Source organism: Orycteropus afer, unplaced genomic scaffold (assembly GCF_000298275.1).
Source record: "Orycteropus afer afer isolate SDZICR_OR568_19922 unplaced genomic scaffold, OryAfe1.0 scaffold00018, whole genome shotgun sequence".
Taxonomy (NCBI): Eukaryota; Metazoa; Chordata; class Mammalia; order Tubulidentata; family Orycteropodidae; genus Orycteropus; species Orycteropus afer.
In genome coordinates, this window is record NW_006921605.1 from 14,116,378 (window position 1) to 14,129,090 (window position 12,713).

The 12,713-nt window shown below is 39.7% G+C and overlaps 1 protein-coding gene across 1 annotated transcript in view; it reads right to left on the reverse strand.

Moving 5' to 3' along the window:
• Positions 1–3,039: 3,039 nt before the first annotated feature.
• The window catches only part of LOC103214092 (ATP-binding cassette sub-family A member 6), a 74,588-nt gene continuing 64,914 nt past the window's right edge, over positions 3,040–12,713 (reverse strand). The window contains exons 24-34 of the mRNA XM_042783539.1: positions 12,639–12,713; positions 11,912–12,032; positions 10,684–10,775; positions 9,275–9,453; positions 8,082–8,157; positions 7,913–8,007; positions 5,811–5,930; positions 5,470–5,610; positions 4,054–4,133; positions 3,271–3,326; positions 3,040–3,141 (exon numbers count right to left, since the gene is read on the reverse strand). Coding sequence (XP_042639473.1) covers positions 3,040–3,141; positions 3,271–3,326; positions 4,054–4,133; positions 5,470–5,610; positions 5,811–5,930; positions 7,913–8,007; positions 8,082–8,157; positions 9,275–9,453; positions 10,684–10,775; positions 11,912–12,032; positions 12,639–12,713 — 1,137 coding nt within the window. The remainder of the gene's footprint in view (positions 3,142–3,270; positions 3,327–4,053; positions 4,134–5,469; positions 5,611–5,810; positions 5,931–7,912; positions 8,008–8,081; positions 8,158–9,274; positions 9,454–10,683; positions 10,776–11,911; positions 12,033–12,638) is intronic.

Genomic DNA, 12,713 nt, shown 5'->3' on the forward strand with positions numbered 1-12,713 from the left:
TTTTTTGACCCAGACTGAAAATATTCTAAATTCCTCACTTTAAAAGTAGTGTATTACTGCCCTCTTTCATAGAGTTAGGAGCTCTGGTGGCATAGTGTCTAAAACATTTGACTGCTAACCAGGAGGCTGGCGGTTAAATTCACCAGCCACTCCTGCAAAGGAAGGTTAGGCAATCTACTTCCGTAGTGATACTGCCTTGGAAACCCAAGGAGGGGTCGCTATGAGTCGGATCCAACTCAACGGTAGTGTGTTGCATTTGTTTGTTGTTTTGTTGCTAACAAGAGTGCTGACATAATTTTGATTCTCTTTAATTTGAAGTATTTTGTCTTACTCTCTAGGATATTTTCAGACTTTTCCCTTTAATCTCAGGTGTGTGAAATTTTACTCCGATGTTCTTAGAAGTTGGTTTAAATGTATGCACAGTGTTGCCATAACACAAATACCACAAGTGGGTAGCTTTAAAGAACAGAAATTAATTCAGGAAGCTCGAAATCCAAAATCTAAGTACAGAGTGTGGCTGTAGTCAGGGGTGGGTGGTGGGTGGTGGGTGGGGAACTTCCTGGTCTATTTCAGTTTCTAGTAGCTTCCAGCAGTACTTGTAGATACATCTGTCTCCCTCATCTCTCTCCTTTTTCCTTTGTGAGTCTCATTGTCCATTCTGATCGTCTTATAACTCACAAGTGAGTAAATTTGGAATTCACCCCACTCTGATATGACCTAGTTAACATAACAAAGAAATTCATACTTTCTCTGCAGAATAATATATACAACTATAAGGGCCAGGATTTCAATACCTATTTTGAGGGGACACCTTTTAATCTATAACATCTGCTCTTGGTTTTGTTATGATCTTCTTCACTTTTCAAGGAGCTCTGGTAGTGCAGTGGTTAAAGCAATCAGCTTCTAACCAAAGGTGGGTAGCTGGAACCCACCAGCCGCTCCATGGGAGAAAGATGAGGCAGTCTGCTTCCATAAAGATTACAGCCTCGGAAACCCTATGGGGCATTTCTACTCTGTCCTATGGGGTCGCTTTGAGTAGAGATTGACTCGATAGCAGTGGGTAGGGTTTTTCTTTTCATACCTATTTGTCTGCCTTTGGACACAATCCTAATAAAAACCAAAATTAACAGCTTCAAAAACTACCAAATTGTGATAGTTTTAGTGAACAATGTCCATTTAATATTTTAATGATATTTGTGCTACATCTAATATTAGTATTTTTAAACAAGCTTCTGTAATAGTTAAGAAAATGTATAATTTATAAAGAGCATAAACAGATATTTCATATATTGTTATATGAAATACCAAATGTTTATATACATTGAGTGGAATTATACATTAGAGAAAGACAAAAACGTTTATTGCTTGAATTTTAGAAATACTTTTGGTGAATTCAACTCTCACTAAAATATGAATTCATTTTTATAGGGCATTAAGTTTCCTGTAGATTACTTATGATAAATTTAGAAATAGAACTTTTCAGATTTATTTAAAATACTGCTAACAAGATAGAGACAAAATATACAACATGGATAAAAAAAGACTAGAGCACAAAAGGAAATGAACAAAGGGTTCAAATAATCAACACAATAAAACACAAACATCTAAAGCTGCAAGCTTACAACACTGCAAACTGAAACTATTTCAATGTTATATCAGCAAATATGCATATAGTTAATTAGAAAATTAGGTATACTATGTGATTTCAAGTATGTAAAAAGTGCAATAAGGAAATATTTGAAATGTTCACATGTGTAGTTTGTTGGGCTTTTTTTTTCGGTATAGTAAGCTTGTGACTTTTTTATTCAGTTTTATTCAGTTCTATTCTGCTTTTTATACAAATTGTCTTCAATAAGTATTTCACAAAGTTGCCATTCAATAGCATATCACAAAAGAAAAAGCAACAGGGATATTGCTCGGTCTTCAAAAATTTTCCTGGTGATATTCATAATGAAACAGCTATTATTTAAGGGAAAGCTAAAATAATACACAAAGCCAGCACAGGTTTTTTAAAAATTGATCAATACAGAAGATGAGTGTGTACACACATATGTATGTGTGTGTGTATATACATGTATATATGTATGTCTATGTATAGATGTGGAGAGCTCTGGTAGCATAGTGCCTAAGGCACTTGACTGCTAACCAGAAGGCTTGCGGTTCAAACCCACCAGCCACTCCTCGGAAGGAAAATGGGGCAGTCTACTTCCGTAGTGATACCGCCTCGGAAACCCAAGGAGGGGTCGCTGTGAGTCGGGTCCGACTTGACGGCACATAACAACAACAACATGTATATATATATTACATATATATATATGCACACACCCAAACATATGTAAAAGAAAAATGACCTTAAAATAGCAGCAAATACACAGAAAATGATTGGTGAGGTAATGAGGGAAATGAGCAACGCCCACAATCACAAAACTTAATATGACATACTCAAAACTTTAAAAATCTGAACAAATACTGCTGTGACTCTCCTTGTTTTCAAATGGCATATCTGAACTGGTTTTCAAATGAATATGCCTGCTTATTTATGAGCCCAAAGACCTCCAACCTCCAACCTCCAAAGGCCTCCAAAACAATTGCTGGAAAGGTTTCAATCGATGAATCTGGGGTTGCACTCATACATAGAAGAAAAACCATAAACCGGATTCTTCATGAGCTGGCGTGAAGTGCCCATGCAGCTCCTGGTTGCCGAATACCCCCTCATGTATTTAGCAAAGGGAATTTTTAATGGTAAAAAAAGAAAATCGTATTTCAAAAAATTCTAATTCTGTAGTTCTCCTTCTACCACACACCCAGGGCCTGGTTCTCCAGGTGCCTTGATTAATATGTACTTTGTGTTGCCTTTGTTGCAGCTTGGCTGTCCTCTAAATCTGTGAGAAAAACTGTTTAGAAAACGAATCCATTTAACTGAATATGTAAAGTATATCTAGTACTGATATTGAATGAATTTTAAAATTAGACCAAGTGCTAATTATCACTTATGACAGAAGTTTCCATGATTTCAACAGAGTCATTGAGCTCCAGGATTTATGGGTCATCTGACTGAGAGAGGAGTCTCCATCTCATGGTTGTATCAACTTCTTCATCCAAATTTCCCAGTTCCTGCTCTTTGGAAAGCTCCAAGAATACCTAGATAGGAGCCAAAGAAGGAAAAGGAGTGAGCAAACTGTTGGTTTCCTTCCCAGTGAATAGGAAAATTGCATGACACTTGTATGTGAAATCTACAGGGATGATGCAAAACCATTAAGACAGACTCGCCTGTTCCAGTGTGCATTGAGAAAGGCTGTATTCATCCAGGTTAAAGTTACATTTCACTGTAGAAAAACAAACCCAAAAGGGCTAGTATTAGACATGTATGATGTTTAACCATGAATTTTTTCAGTTGTACAAAGTGAAAGTGTAAATCACTAATAACAATAGAAGATAAAGGTGAATAAATAAATTATTGGTAAAATAATGAAAAGTCATAAAACGTTACTATAAACACGTATTAAATTAATCTTGACATTAAAAGAATCCTGGGCTGAAATAACTGGTGGGATGATAAGTATTTTGTTACTTAGTGTGTATGTCTTGGGAGATACGTATTTCCTCAAGGAAATGACAGAGATTCCATGGAAGGATGGAAGATTTCTCTGTCACTTTTACTAGTGAAATATAAATCTAGGGAATTAGCTGAGAGAGAAAACCAGGGGGTGAAGACGCACATGAAAGGAAAGAAGGAGTGATTCAGGAGACTTGGGGTAGAAATGGATTGTGGAGATGTAGGCAAAGCAGGCAGCACTAAAGGATTTGTTGAGGCTGGGTCAGGGAATCCCATCCCTGTACAGAGATGAACCTCTTTTCAGAGAGATGGATTAACCAAGGTTGGGGTTAAGTTCCACCAGCTTCTGCCTTTATAATTCTTAACATCGTGCCACCATAGGGTCTTTTATAAATTTTTAATTATTTTTCACTATTTATTACACAATTATCTCCCATTAAACTATTATCTACATATGAGGTGATTCTTCACATTTATTTAGATGCCATCATTCTTACCTGCCTCTAGTCTATGAAAGGCCTGAGATAGGCCACACACATCTGCCATGGGGAGTTTATAGGTCAAGAAGGAGGGATATCTGAGAACAGGAAAATGTCACATTCGAGCATGAGTTTCAAGGGTAGAAGACGACCATCAAAATAAATACTGATATTATTAACAATTTAATTCTAAAATTAATAGTCATGCAAATCAATGTGTGGCTCAAATAGGAAATAAATAAAATCATTTATCAATGGAAATTTTAAAAATTACTTTTGGCAGCTGGCTATTAAACAAAGCTCTTGTAACAATCTGGAATAAATTACTTTTATGCTCAGTGTATACAAATCTGTTGCTCACTGAATTCAGATATTCAGCTATTCCCTTTGGTTAGTTCAAACTAATAGGTTGGGAACTAATCCCAACCTAAGAGTTGATCCTTGTCACCTTTCAGAAAGCTAATGTGGAAAGAAAGAGATGAGGTTGAGAGAGGAATGTAATAGTTGTTGTTGTTGTTGTTATGTGCCGTCGAGTCGGACCCGACTTATAGCAATCCCTCCTTGGGTTTCTGAGGCAGTATCACTACGGAAGTAGATTGCACAACCTTCCTTCCGAGGCGTTGCTGGTGGGTTTGAACCACCAGCCTTCTGGTTAGCAGTCAAGTGCCTTAAGCAGTTCGTTACCAGAGTAATAGTGGAGGAGACATTTGAAAGCTATAACTTAAACTTCCCTGGCTTCTGAGGTTGTTGGCATCTTGTTTCTATGTGCTACTTCTGGCTGCACAACCTGGTACCCTACTCTCTGCTCATTCTCCATGACTGTGTGGTGTTCCCAGGTGGCCCTCAGGCTGCTCAAGCTTCCGAGACTGGGCCTCCTTAGACCAGCCCCTGCTCCGCCAGACTTAGACCTCCTGACCTTCCCACCACTTGTCTGATTTGTGACACCAAAGCTCTGTGAACAGGACTTGCCCACCCCAGACTATACTATAGATAATTCCATTATGATAATACCACGCTAAAATGAAAGTAGCGGTTCTTATGGCCAACTTCTTGGTGAGTTCTTCCCACCAAGGAGTTTTAAATTCATTCTCTGCCTCCCTTCCCTCACCCCATAGCACACACACACAAACACACACCATTCTAGGTTCCACTTTGAGGCATAGAAACACCATTAAAGGGTGATATACTGATTATCCCAACTGTCATTTGTTCTCTATGAGGGGGATTTACCTGAAATATTTGCATCTTTGTAATTCTTATATTCAACTTACTGGGCATCTCTCAATTCTTATGATCTGGGAGACAACAAATCCATTTTTGAGGTCCCTAACTTTCACTAAGAAGTCAAATTACCTAGACATTGTCACAGAACCAAAAAGAACCACTGAGGGGGCCAAGCCTACATTTTTTCACATAATCAAAAGCTCTTTTTACCTTTCCTGCCGAGCAGCCTGCGGGAAAAGTCTCAGAATCTCCGTGTGTACCAATGTCACTTGAGAAGGTTCCTTCACTTTTAGTTGTAGAATGTAATCCTTACCAAACTTGCTTTTCAGATGTTCAATGGGCCCAATGCATCTGGGAGCAAGAAGGATAATGTGTTGGGAAAAAAATATGTATATTGCCTCTTAATTTCTTAATGCTATTCTTAAATTTCAGATGTAGGAAAAAAGGTGCCACTGAAAGGGTGAAAAGCAGAGCTCCAGCCACTGACCCACCCATTCTACAGAGAAACTCTTTTTTGATGGGTCAAGTGTGGGCTCTGAACAGACGCCCACCTGAGCCTCCCAGACACCATAATGGCCACACGGTCACACAGGGCTTCGGCCTCGTCCAGGGAATGCGTGATCAGGAGAGCCCCCTTCTTGGTGTTTCTAACAGCTGCCTGGATTTCCTGCCTGAAGTGAATCAAGAGATTATTTAAACAAAATATTGTATTTTATATTTAAACAAATTTGTATTTAAAGCAAAAAAAAAAATTGTAAGAAAGAAGAAAAATAGAGGGGAAAATTAATAGATAAAATATAGTTTATGAATCTCATTTGGATCTTAGTTCAAAAAAATCAGGTAAATGTAATTACTAACTAAATACTGGAAACCATTAAATATTGCTTTTAATATTTTTAGGTGTGCTAATTGCGTTGTAAAGAGCTCTGGTAGCACAATGGTTAAAGCATTCAGTTGTTAACCAAAAGATCAGTGGTTTGAAACCACCAGCCACTCAGCAGGAGAAAGATGAAGCAGTCTTCTTCTGTGAAGATTTGCAGCCTTGGAAACCCTAGGAGCAGGTCACCTCTGTCCTACTGGGTTGCTTTGAGTCAAAACTCATTTAATGTCAGTGGGTTTGGTTTGGTTTTGGTAATGGCATTGTGGTTAAGTTTAAAAAAAAGAAAGAAAGAAAGATTTTTTTGGAGATACTAACTGAAATATTTATAAATGAAAGGATATGCTGCCTGGGGTTTGCTTCCAGATAATTGGGAGGTGGACAAAAGAAGTGAGTGGGGTATAGATGGAAGATTGGCTATACGTTGATCACTGTAGAAACTGGGTGATAGTTCATAAACAATTCTCTCTGTTGTTGCTGTCACCCAGTTGATTCTGACTCATAGTGACCCTATAGGATAGACTAGAACTGCCCATGGAGTTTCCAAGGCTGCAAATCTTTATGGGAGGCGGTAAACAGGTCTTTTGTCCTCCAGATCAGCTGGTGGGTTCTTAATACCAACTTCCTTCACAATATGTTGTTGTTGTTGTTGTTGTTATGTGCCATCAAGTTGGACCCGACTCATAGTGACCTCTCCTTGGGTTTCCAAGGCAGTATCACTATGGAAGTAGATTGTCTAACCTTCCTTTCGAGGAGTGGCTGATGGGTTTGAACTGTCAGCCTTCTGGTTAGCAGTCAAGTGCCTAAGGCACAACGCTAGATATAGTTAAATGTTGATTGAATTAAAGAATACACCGCTCCTCTGGTCTTCTCCAGGCTTTTAAAAGCACTAGTATATTTAGCTGAATAGTGTGGCATCCCTTTTTTTAAAACAATTTTATTGTGATTTGGGTGAAAGTTTGCAGAGCAAATTCACTTTCCATACAGCAGCTCACATATAATTTGTCTCAAGACATTTACTACTATTCCCCACAATGCAACAGCTCCCCTCCCACTTCCTCCCCATAGCTACCTCTTCCCTGTGTCCTTCCCTCCATATACTCCCACCCCCGAGCTGTCTCCCTGTGCATACACAGCCCTTCTATTCTCCCATGATTGCTCTCTCCAGTGAGTGTATCTGCCTAATGTAAATGTGCAGCTCATATGCCTGTCTTTTGTTTGGCTAGAAGCCACAGGTGTGGGTTCAATTCCAGACCTAAAGGACGTCTAAGGGCCATAGTCTCAGGGGTTCCATCAGGCTCTACCAGACCAGCAAACCTCGTCCTCCAAGTCTCACTCTTGACCCTCCTTCTCCTTCACCCATCAGGTCTATCCTTCAAGTTTCATCAAATCTACCTCTAGCTTCCTTCACCCCTTTCTACTGCGGCCATCTTCACTCTAGTATAAGGTGAGTGTGGCATCTCTTATAGTGAGGGTTTAAACTGCTTACCATGAAGCTGAAGTGTCTCCATATACCCCAAACTCAACTTTCCAGTACCCAGAGCAAGGAATACACCATCACGCGAAATGCTGGGAATGGCATCACTTCTCTTTCTAGGAGAGGTCGTACTAACTTGAGTTACCTCCGTTTGTAGATGCATTCATGGATCGTAAGGATTATGAGGGTGATGCGTGGGATGGAGATGTTGTGCGTGGAGTCTCTGTGGTCAGAACGGACTCAGTGGCCCCTAGCAACAACAGCAACACTGTTAGCTCAGGCGGTTGGGTCATTCTCACCACATTTGCTGCTGCTTGGTGGGGTCCAGGCCTGTAGACGGTTCATCGAGCAGCAGCACAGGGGAGCTTCCCAGGATGCTCAGCACAAAACACAGCTGAAATACAGAGACACCCCCCGTTTGCGGCCAAGCCACGCCAGCCCATGGACACCACCACACGCCACACATACCATCCTACTGCTTCCTGCTGTTAATTTCTGCACTGGAACAGCCAGCAGATCCCGCAGCTTGAAATCTTCCACTAATCTGATGGAAAAAAGGAAGGGAGTGCGATGTCGAGCAGAGATTGTTGGCAAGTGGAAGCATGCTGAAGAGTAACAGCCCCCGAGATGCAAACGTCACACAATCCCCTAGAAACCTGGACAATGCTACAGGACATCCGGTGTCGCGCCACTAACTCTACTCCTCAAATCAGCCTCAGGAATCCTCAGGAACGGCCCTTCTGGCAGGCAAGACCCTCACTCACACCCATCTCTAACCACTGCCTAGCCTGGCCCAGCAGAAGCTAGACCTGAAGCTGCCAGTAGGTTTATCTTAATGGTGTTAGAATAATTTGGAAAAGGATAAGGAGAATGGTCGCACAACTTGAAGAATGCACTCAGTGTAACTGAATTGTACGTGTAGAAAATTGTAGAATCGGTGTGCTTTGCTGTGTGTATTTTTTACCGTTCTCTCCACCCCCACTAAACACAAAAGAATACCCTTGTTTCCCAAGGAGCTTGCTCACTTCGAAGTCGTAGATGGTACAAGTTTAGCCTAAAAGTTTCTCTTTCCTAAGATTTTTTGTATTCCGTGGGACTTGTTCTTCTGTGCTGGCATGTATCCTCAAAGAACCAACTGCACGTCACAAGACTGTAAATGGCATATAAGCAAAAGCTGTTTTGCCATTGTGGAGTTCATATGCAACTGACTGCTTATTTGCAAACATCTCTTTCTTTCTTTCTTTTTTTCTCATTCTTAATACATAGTTGATCTCTTTCTCAAAGTCTTATTGTTTTTAAGTAGTGCAAGAGAAAAGCTTGCACTACGAATCTCAAAACTCTAAGGATAAAAGAAAAAAATCAGGTTATTTTGGAATATAAAGATGTTTCACCTCTTACAAATTCTTTAAGAAAAATCAGAATAGTGAATTAGAAACAGAAATGGACAGTTTTCATAACTTATTCACAGTCAATAACTTTATATGATTATTTTTTAAAGACCCCTTGTTCAGGGATGTGCAAGATGAGGTCTTGCTCCCTATTCCTGCCTTACCTCTGATACTCTCCAGAAGGTTGACGGTGTCATTTCTAGTCTCCATTCTTTATTAGTGAGTTTCACCCTAACCCTTGACCCAAAGCAAACCCGTGACTTGGCTCTGTACCCTGTGATGGCGGCTTTGGCGTCCTCTCTCCTCAGCCCTTTCACAGCCGCATACACCTCCAGATGCTCCCTCACCGTCAAGTTGGGCCACAGCGCATTCTCCTGAGGACAGTACCCCAGAAACTTGATTGCATTGTCTTCCTGGTGACTCCAAACAGAACTGGATCCCTTCAGCTCCACCTGAAAGAGTCAAATGGTTTTGGAAATGTGTAGCTTTTTCTTCAATTGCACAATTACTCAAGAAACTAACATATAATAATAAATGGCTGGATTGTTGGGAGCGTCAAATAAATATTTGAGAAAATACTTTATACACTTGTTATAGAAAACCATTTATACTACTAATATACAGTTGACCCTTGAACAATATGGGTTTGAACCGGGCAGGTCCACTGATATGTGGATTTTTTCAAAATGTGGATCTGGGAGAAATCCAAGAGCTAATAGACACCACACCAGAGGAATTAAAAGAAGATAGCTTGCTGGAGATGAGTGCTTCTGAACAGTGCTAGACAATGAAGAAGAGGATGCGGAAGAAGCAGTGTCAGAAAACAAATTGACATTAAGCAATCTGACTGCCTTTGATTTCTTTTATGACATGATCTGGACTATTCTATAAATGGCATGAAACTAAAGCAAGTGGTAGAAGGATTGGTACCTTATAGAAGCAATTTTAGAGAAATGGAAAAAAAAAAATGTCAGGCAGAAATTACGACGTATTTCCATAAAGTTCCAAGTGGACCTGCCTCTCCTGCCATCCCTACCTCCTCCACCTCTGGCAGCCCTAAGACAGCACAATCAAGCCCTCCTTCCCTCCTCCTCCTCCTCTGCCTACACAATATGAAGACAGTGAGGATGAAGGCCTTCATGATGCTGCTCCACTTCCATTTAATGAATAGTGAATACTTGTCATGTCATGCAGTTAATAAACTTAGTTGTTTTGTGTGTGTGTGCATGTCTATGTGAAAATCTCATAACTGTGCTGGGAGAACTGTGTTAATAGACTGTTTATGTTATCAGTAAGGCTTCTGGTCAACAGTAAGCTATTAGTAGTTAAGTTTTGGGGAGTCAGAAGTTATATGTGGATTTTCATCTGTGCAGGGGGCCAGCACGCCAGCCCCCACATTGCTCAAAGGTCAACTGTATAAATATTCCAGTGGCCACAGTCAATTCTGACACACGACAACTCCATGTATTTCAGAGTGGAACTGCTCTTCCTAGGGTTTTCAGTGGCTGATATTTTGGAAGTAGATTGCCAGACCTTCTTTCCAAGTAGCATCTGGGTGGATGTGAACCTCCAGCCTTTCAGTTAGTAGCTGAAAATGTTAACCATTTTCACCTCCAGGGACTCCCATATACGAGTATAGTTTTATAAATATACAACTGAACTATTCCTTCATTTCTCATTACCTTTCCAGCCGTTGGCTTTGTGATCCCAGCTATCATCCTAATAGATGAACTTTTACCAGCGCCATTGGGTCCTAGCAATCCCAAAATTTCACCTGAAAGAATCACTGACTGTAAATAATGGAAGTTACATATTAACATAAAGTTGTTTCTTCGATAAAACCTGAAATATTTGCACCTCTCACCAGTTATTATCATTTTGAAATTTATTATATATAGTGTGTGTGTGTGTGTGTATATATATATATATATATATATATATATATATAATTCATGTCACCAAACCATATTCTTTAACTCCTGTATTATATAAAATATTATTGGAAAGCTTATAGATTCTATGTCAATATATCTGCCGTGCATTTTCAGCATATTTGTTTGAGTTAAAAAGGATCCAAATTATCTTCCATAATGAATTGCTCCTGTGCTAAGCACATGTGTAAATGGTTCCTAAACCTGAGAAGTCAAAGACATTTTGCCCGTCTCACATTCTACCACCTGTGTCCAAACCATCATCACAGTTCATCTAAATCGATAAAAAGCTTCTTAATTTGCCCTTCCTCCACAGTGATGAACAAACAAGAACCAGTGTAATCTTTCCAAAGCATGCATTAAATAATGACACAAGCCTGCTAAAAAGCCTCTGATGCTTTTCACCAAGTTGGTTTAAAACATGAACTCCATTGTACATAATCTGGCCCCCATCGACCTCTTTGAACTCCTTCCTTCCATGAATGGATGCACCTACTGATCCTTGGTGGTGCCTCAACCAGGCCAAATGAGTTTCCATGTCTGAGTCCCTGTACTCACTGTTTCCACTGTTGGGAAAAGTCTTATCTATTAATGATGGCATAGCTGGCAGCTTCCTGACACACAGACATTGGCTTAAATGTTGCTCCTCAAGTGAGGTCTTGCCTGGCCATCTAACCAAATGCAGCCCCCGTTCACTCCCTTCATTTCACATATTTTAATGTCCCACATAGGACTTATGTAATATCTGATACTTTTTTTGAGAAGTTATTTTTGTTTATGGACCCCCTGCAAGGACCATGAGGACAGGGATGTTGCCTAACTCCTTCATAACTGTATGTCCAGGGACTGAAACAGACCTTGGAACACTGTACACTATATGTTTAGTGAATGTGTGAAGTGGAACAGTGCCTAAAACATAACAGATGTTCAGTGTGCCTTTCTAAAAATAATGGTGAAAAGAAAAGTCATTGTTGCAAACCTTCTTTAATGCAGAAGGAGATATTTCTTGTGGCTATTTTCTTCTTTCTCTTGGAAAAACAGCAGCATTTCTTCTGGCCTGCATATTCTTTGTGTAAACAGCTTGCAATTATGACTGGTTTCTGGAATAGATGACAGCATAATTTTCCTCTTAAACTTCAGAGATTTCATGTTCCTATGTTCTCCTTGCTGGACTCTTTTCTCTCCTATGTCATGAACCAAACCATATCTGGTGTTAAGGGTAATCCATAGTGATAGTTTCAAATGTAATATGTACCCATTAATGTAAACAGTACTTCATGCTTCTCAATGAACTGGGAAGACAGCACAGTTTCATGGAAGCCAATACACTATCTTCCCAGCACAGAAGTGGCTAAGCTCATGGAAACATCACAGCATCTCAGGCAAATAAAAAGGTACCCTTGGAATGATATTTTCTACTTAGAATTTTATAACAAATCTCACTTACACTCTTCAACTCATAAGGTCTTATTTGGTTTTGAAATTATAGCTCTACTTTCAAAATCTACTTTCCTCAAAAAGAAAATAAAATCATGTTTTATGTTCTTCTCTGGATAAAGATTCAGTGCAGTTCCAAAGAGGTGTTTGTATATTTAAGGATTAGTTTCAAAATGAAAACTGACAGATCTTGACCAAATGAAAATGAGCAGATCTTGACAGTTCTCAAACATTTTCGTTCACGTTGATTTTGTCCCTTGTTTTTCTACCTCATCAGTGTTTGAAGTGGTCAGGGCAGTTGTGGTTCTAAGTCTTTCTCTTTGCACATCTTCATCCTCATTGAC